General features: G+C 37.8%; 1 protein-coding gene across 3 annotated transcripts in view; it reads left to right on the top strand.

Moving 5' to 3' along the window:
- Nucleotides 1-6,346, top strand: part of LOC106868579 (protein angel homolog 2) — a 12,990-nt gene extending 6,644 nt beyond the window's left edge. For all 3 annotated transcript variants that reach the window (XM_014913906.2, XM_014913905.2, XM_014913904.1), the window contains exons 2-5: nucleotides 388-1,139; nucleotides 3,218-3,447; nucleotides 3,861-3,930; nucleotides 4,760-6,346. In XM_014913906.2, coding sequence (XP_014769392.1) covers nucleotides 395-1,139; nucleotides 3,218-3,447; nucleotides 3,861-3,930; nucleotides 4,760-5,793 — 2,079 coding nt within the window. In that variant the 5' untranslated portion in view covers nucleotides 388-394 and the 3' untranslated portion in view covers nucleotides 5,794-6,346. The remainder of the gene's footprint in view (nucleotides 1-387; nucleotides 1,140-3,217; nucleotides 3,448-3,860; nucleotides 3,931-4,759) is intronic.
- Nucleotides 6,347-6,829: the final 483 nt, after the last annotated feature.

The raw sequence follows: 6,829 nt of genomic DNA, 5'->3' as shown, positions 1-6,829 counted from the left end.
ATATATATATATATGCATATGACAGGCTTCTTTCAGTTTCCATCTATCAAATCCACTGACAAGGCTTTGGTTGTCTTAGCACTACATGGAAGATGATCACCTGAGATGCCATGCTGTAGGGCAGAATGCAAAACCACATGGCAGGAAAGCAGTTTTCTTAATTGTACAATCATTCCTGGACCTAAAAGAGAGGGAAAACATAATTTAAATGCTGTGAAATTTCTCTGTGATTAGATTTTATTTTGTTATATTCAAAGAATTCAATATTCTATAATTTTTGTACAGTTTTGATCAATCAGTCTTCTTTTTGTTTGTTTTTTTGTATCTCCATGTTGAGTTAAGAGACCAATGCTAACATGATCTTTCTCCATTCTTCTTCCATTCCAGTAAAGACATGTCTACATCTAACAACCAATCTGATGGCATTAACGATGAAATTGTTGTAGTGGAATCTAATTCACCGAAAGCTTCTTCATCCAACCATTATAATTCTTCTGGTGTTCGTTGTAATGACATTTTTGAAATTAAAGACAGTGAATGCATAGTTGTTGATACCATACCAATCGCTGCCAATAAGGAACCAATTTACATTGATCTCACTGCATTGTCTGATGAGGAAGATGATTCCAATAAGGAACCAGTTGGTTCCAATATGGAAGCAGACAGTTCCAACATGGAAACAGATGGTTCCAATATGGAAGCAGACAGTTCCAATAAGGAACCAGATGGTTCCAATATGAAAGCAGATGATTTTAGATTCCCAATTGTTGAATATCGATTTGGTTGCAAAGGAAAGCAACAGTCTCATGCCGTTTTACCCCCAAAGTGTTCCAGCTATAAATACCATTTGTTACAGGGCTTAGATAGCAACTGTTTTAAGACTCGTAGCACTGAGGACTTTTATGAACTTTCCTCCCTTGATCCAGGCCCATTTACCATGAGACACAGAAGTAGTTCTGCCTTGCGCCGCAGGCATGGCAGTCCCACCCAAGCTCATTGTAGCACAGAATCTCTTCCTGGTCATTTACATTCTGGACGACCATGGAAACTGAGACAACCAAACAACTTTATCAATTCATCAGAGACCTGTTCTGATTTCTTTAAAATGTTTCATCCGCCGAGGACAGCTTATACAGAACGTGAGTGGATTTTATTTTGCTAATGTCAACCCTTTTGTAACTGTATTTCTGATGAAATACACTCTGTTTGTTACAATTAATTTTGAAAATAATGATGATGATGAAAAATTTTGCAAAATAACTTTATCATTATAAAGCTAATGTTTAGAACAAACTAACATGAAATTTTGATGGAAGGTTTTCATTTAGATCACTTTGCAAGCCAGGAAGTTTGTATTGTAGACCTAGGGGCAGTTTCAGATTAATTGAGACCAACAGGCTAAATTTAGTGGTACAGATTTCTCTAAAATGTTTTGTACATCAAAGACAGTTTCTACTTAAATGTAAATGATCTCAAGGTGCCGATGTTGAATTTAATTTTGGAATGTCTAAATATATAAGATAAACCTTATCAGCATTATTTTACACCCTTTCTCCATGCTGGAGTGGATTGGAGTGGTTGCCATGGTTGGAATCAGTGCATGCTTTGAAATACTACTTGCTTAGATGGGTTGGAGCACAGCATCTCACTCATGTGTTTCGTTTTTGGCTTGCCATCATGCCTTTCCTAACGCCAACCACCTTACAAAGTGCACTGGATACGTTTTTGTATGGCATCAGCACCAGAGAGAGGGCATCTCTTTGGCAAAACTAAAGTAAAGTAAAATGTATTTCCCCAAAGGTCCAACAGGCTTTGTGAAGGTTTTAAACCTGAAGATTCATGGTGTGTAGTTGATGAAAAATAACTCTGTCTCTCTGTCTGTCTGTCTCTACACACACATGTGAGGGGTATGTGTATGGGTGCCCACTATTAACATTCATATGTGTGGAAATAAAATTGGACTTTTACAAAAAAATATTGTTTATGAGTAAAATATTCCATTTGTTGAATTTTGTTTGATTTATTTTGTTGCATTGTATATATTTGATTATGTGTTGTATATATTAACAATGCTTGTATTACACTCACTTCTATTCGAGCCAGACTAACAGAGAAAGCAGTCTTTACAAGTAGCAGATGTACTGATACATTAAACATCAGGAATGTACAAAAAAATTGACTCCCTCAAATGCCAGGAAGGATCCTTAGAAGTAGTAGACAGCTTCCGTTACTTTGGTGACTAAGTTAGTAGTGGGGGGGGGGGTTGCTTCGAAAGCATGGCTGTTAGAATAAGAATGGACTGGACAAAGTTCAGAGAGCTACTACCTCTGTTAATAGTGAAAGGTATATTGTATGATGCCTGTGTACAAACAGCTATGCTACATGTCTGAGACATGGACTGTGACTACTGAGGATGTGTTGAGGACTTGAAAGAAATGAAGCCAGTATGCTCCGATGGATGGGTAAAGTCAGTGTGCATATGTGACAGAGTGTAAGTGATTTGAGAGAAAAACTGGGAATACGTGGTGTCAGATGTAGTGTGCAAGAGAGAAGGTCATATGAAGCATAGGGATGAGGATGCTGCACCAAGAAGTGCTGATCTCTTAGTGTGGAGGGAATGTGTGGAAGGAGTAGACCCAGGAAGACATGGGGACAAAGTGGTGAGAAAGGTTCTTCAGACATTGGACCTCACAGAGATGATGAGAAATGACCAAGACTTCTAACAGTTTGCTGTGCTTATAAAGATACATGCAGCTAAGTAAAAGTGTGGTTGCCCTTACATACAGGCTTGTCCCAGGGCAATCCTCTCCAACTGAGCATCCCTAATCTTGCAGGCTCATAGGTGCTGGTGCCACATAAAAGGCACCTGTACTGGTGCTACATAAAAGAACTCAGTATACTCTGTAAAAACGGTTGGTACTAGGAGAAGTGTCCAGCTGTAGAAACCATGTCCAAACAGACAGGGTGCCTTAACAGCCCTTCAGCTAGTCAGCTCCTGTCAAACTGTCCAACCCATGCCAGCATGAAAATGGACATTAAATGATGATGATGATCACACAGAGACATATACATGCATGTGCAACACACACACACACGCACGCACACACACACACACACACCTTATAAAAGAAAGCATTTAAAACGCCATATTGATCTTCAGTATTTGATGATTGTTTCTTATTAACCCATGGAATATCTGCATTTGGTTTTCTTTCAGGACAAAGAAAATTCTCTCGTCATTGGAACTGGACAAATTTTGGCGTCAAGTATCACCAAGAACCAAGACAACAATGTGGATTTGAGTTTAGCATTATGTCCTACAATATACTTGCCCAAGATCTCTTAGAATATCATAGATATCTGTATACATACTGCAAATCTAAAATCCTGTCTTGGGAATATCGAAGATGGTGTTTATTGAGAGAAATCGACACACTTAGCCCAGACGTAAGTTTTATTTTTTTCTGTCAAGTCTTTGTAGTTCTTAGAATTTGCTTTAGTGACAAAGAGTTAGCCAGAAACATTGGACTCATGTATTCTGCAGTATTTCATTTAAGCCCAGGAAGTGAGCTGGCAGAAGCGTTAGCATGCCGGGCGAAATGCTAAGCAGTATTTCGTCTGTCTTTACGTTCTGAGTTCAAATTCCACCGAGGTCGACTTTGCCTTTCATCCTTTCGGGGTCGATAAATTAAGTACCGGTTGAGTAGGGATTTTAAAAAATAAATTTTGTGGATATATATGATGTTTGTATGGTGCATGTGTGTGTGTGTGTGTACTGCATTCTTCGTACCTGATTTCTGAAAAGAACTCTGCTGTTTGGATTGTGTTAATTTATTAGAGTTGTTTAATTACCTTTCCAGATTATGTGCCTTCAAGAAGTCCAACAGGACCATTATGAAACATTTTTCAAGCCAGAGTTTGAAAAGCGAGGTAGGATATATTTTATAAACTAGCTACAATGCTTTTAAGAGTTACCAATAGGATACATGCGTGTGTGTGAGAGTGGATCTATGTGATGCATTCTGTATATTTGTGTGATATATTCTCATCATCATCATCATCATCATCATTATTTAATGTCCGTTTTACATGGGTTGGACGGTTTGACTAAAAACTGGTAAGCCAGCTTCTAATCTGATTTGGCATGGCTTCTATAGCTGGATGCCCTTCCTAACACCAACCACTCTGAGAGTGTAGTGGGTGCTTTTCATGTGCCACCAGCATGGGTGTTATTGACCATGACTATGGTCTCAGTTGGCTTGACAGATCTACACAAGCACCGTATATCACCTAAGGTTTTGGTCACCTAACACTGCTTCCATGAGGCCTGACACTCGAATGTTGATTTTTATGTGCCACGGGCACAGGTGCCAGTCAGGCAGCACTGGCATCGGCCATGACTACGACATATCTAAATGATATATTTTTCATAAGTATGTAATGACCATAATCTCTGTCAATTTTTTTTAGTTTTTTACTTGTTTTAGTCATTTAACTGTGGCCATGCTGGAGCACCACCTTTAGTCAAACAAATCGATCCCAGGACTTCTTTTTTGTAAGCCTAGTACTTATTCTATCTTTTGCTGAACCACTAAGTTACGGGGATGTAAACATACCAATATCTCCTTTTTGACATTTTTTTTGGTAAAAAAAAGACAGCCATTAACAGTGGCTTCATGGTTACAGTTCTTCTACTTAATATTAAATTCTTAAATATTTTCTCTAATGCTTTACACTAAATTTTCCTTTTTCTTGGCAGGTTATGAAGGAGTATTCTGCCCAAAATCAAATTATCAAAGTGATGGCTGTGCAACATTCTACAAAATCATCTTATTTGTTCAGATCTCTTCTGATCAAGTTGACTACATGAAAGGTGGTGTTCTAGACCGTGGCAATGTTGGCTTAATTGTTGGCCTAAAGCCAAGGAACCTTGCATTTCAAAAGAAAAACAGCTGTTTCTATGTGGCCAATACACATTTATTATTTAATCCTCGTCGAGGAGATGTTAAACTTGCTCAACTTATTGTTTTATTAACAGAACTTGAAAAAATTGCTTTTAAGTGTAAAATAAGTGATGAGAAAAGCATTTACCATCCTTTCATTTTGTGTGGGGATTTCAATACGGAGCCTTTTAGTCAAATTTATAACTTTATAATGTCCAGTTATTTGCGTTATGAAGACTTATTGATTCGAGGAATGTCTGGTCAGACGGACGAAATGTATGGCAGGAATAATTATTTATCGAAAGATTTCTTCCCAAGTCATTTAAATATCAACGACTGTTGTCAATACATTCATGTCTTTCAAAAACGAAATGTAGAATGTCCTGACAAACAGACTGAAAACTCAGACGGATCTCCAAAGGAGGAAACTGTTTGCTCAACACCAAACGACGACACTGTTGACAAAGTAGACAATAGTGATTCCTCTTCGCAGTCATGTAATAGGACTTTTAAAGAACTGATTCGGCCATTCCAAAAGGGTGTAATCAAACATTCTTTTAACTTGATGTCAGTCTATAAGCATGTGACGCAGGTGAGGGGACGTTTTCGCAATGAAGTGTCAACATATCACGAAAAAAGTTGCTCAACAGTGGACTACATTTTTTACACAGTCGACAGCAAATTGCTGCACAAATCGCAATGCAGAGGGCAAACTGCGGAGGGCAAACTGAAGCTGATTTGTTGCTATCAGTTACCCTCTACACAGGAGGTACAGGAATTTGACAAACTCCCCAATAAGCAGCTGGGCTCTGATCATTTTTCACTATTAGCATCCTTCCTTTTGGTCTAATTTATTGTTCCATGTTTGAGCTCCAGACATGGTATACATACAAAAGCATCTGCACACACACACACACACACACACACGAATTTGCCAGGCTTTAACTAACAATACATTCTTCTTAACCCTGAAACATTCTTCTTTATTCTTTTAATCTTTCTTTTTTTCCTTCCATTTCTCTTTTGTTTTGCAGTTTTAGTTTTTACAATCTTCACAAACTCACACATGCACACACAAATATATATTGACTTTAAAAAAAAACATTGAATGAATTATTTGGGTTTATCTGCTGCTGCTGCTCTATCTTCCTCCCATTCTGCCAACCCAAAGAACTCCAACTGCACAGCTGTTCTCCAGGTTCCCTTCCACTCCATCTGTATAGTGTTCTTAACCAAATTAAGAAAAAACAGTTAATATAGAAAATGCAAACAGTTTGGTGGGAAGTTTATTTTCTATATTCATCTACGGAACAAATTATTGTTTGCTTTCCATGGAAGCTGACTAAATAAAAAAGAAAAAAAAACTTTTAGAATAAAATGTTCTTTTGTCTGTCTGTACGTCACATCAATTAGCAGCCATATTATTTATCTGTTTTTTTGTTTCCAGTTTTTGCCTTCAAGGGTTCAAGGGTCAACCATATTGACCCTTCTCTGTGTTACAATCTGCTCCTTATTTCTACCCTGCAGCATCTGGGCAAGTGTCTTCCATAGCTTTAGGGGTCTGCAAATTACCAGGTGAATGCGATCTCATGCAAAAAGTTTTGAGGGAAGAAACCTGCTTTGCTGGCGTAATATTAGCACAAACACAGTTACATTGGCACAGTGGGGATTTTTACAGTTTGGTGTCAGAGATTTCCTCTGGGCTCTGCTCATCTTAACACTTCTGTAAGTGAAGACTTTGTGGACATTTTGGATATTCTGGAGGAAGTATTTTGATTAATTGGGCAGAAAAAAGATCAGGTAATATTTGAATTAGATTAAAGCTATAAGGTAAGAAATGGTTAATTTATAAGACTTTGAAAAGTTCCAACCACAATGAAAATATG

Source organism: Octopus bimaculoides, chromosome 11, assembly GCF_001194135.2.
Source record: "Octopus bimaculoides isolate UCB-OBI-ISO-001 chromosome 11, ASM119413v2, whole genome shotgun sequence".
Classification (NCBI taxonomy): Eukaryota; Metazoa; Mollusca; class Cephalopoda; order Octopoda; family Octopodidae; genus Octopus; species Octopus bimaculoides.
The sequence above is the reverse complement of the archived record's forward strand: the minus strand, read 5'-3'. Positions and strand labels throughout refer to the sequence as shown.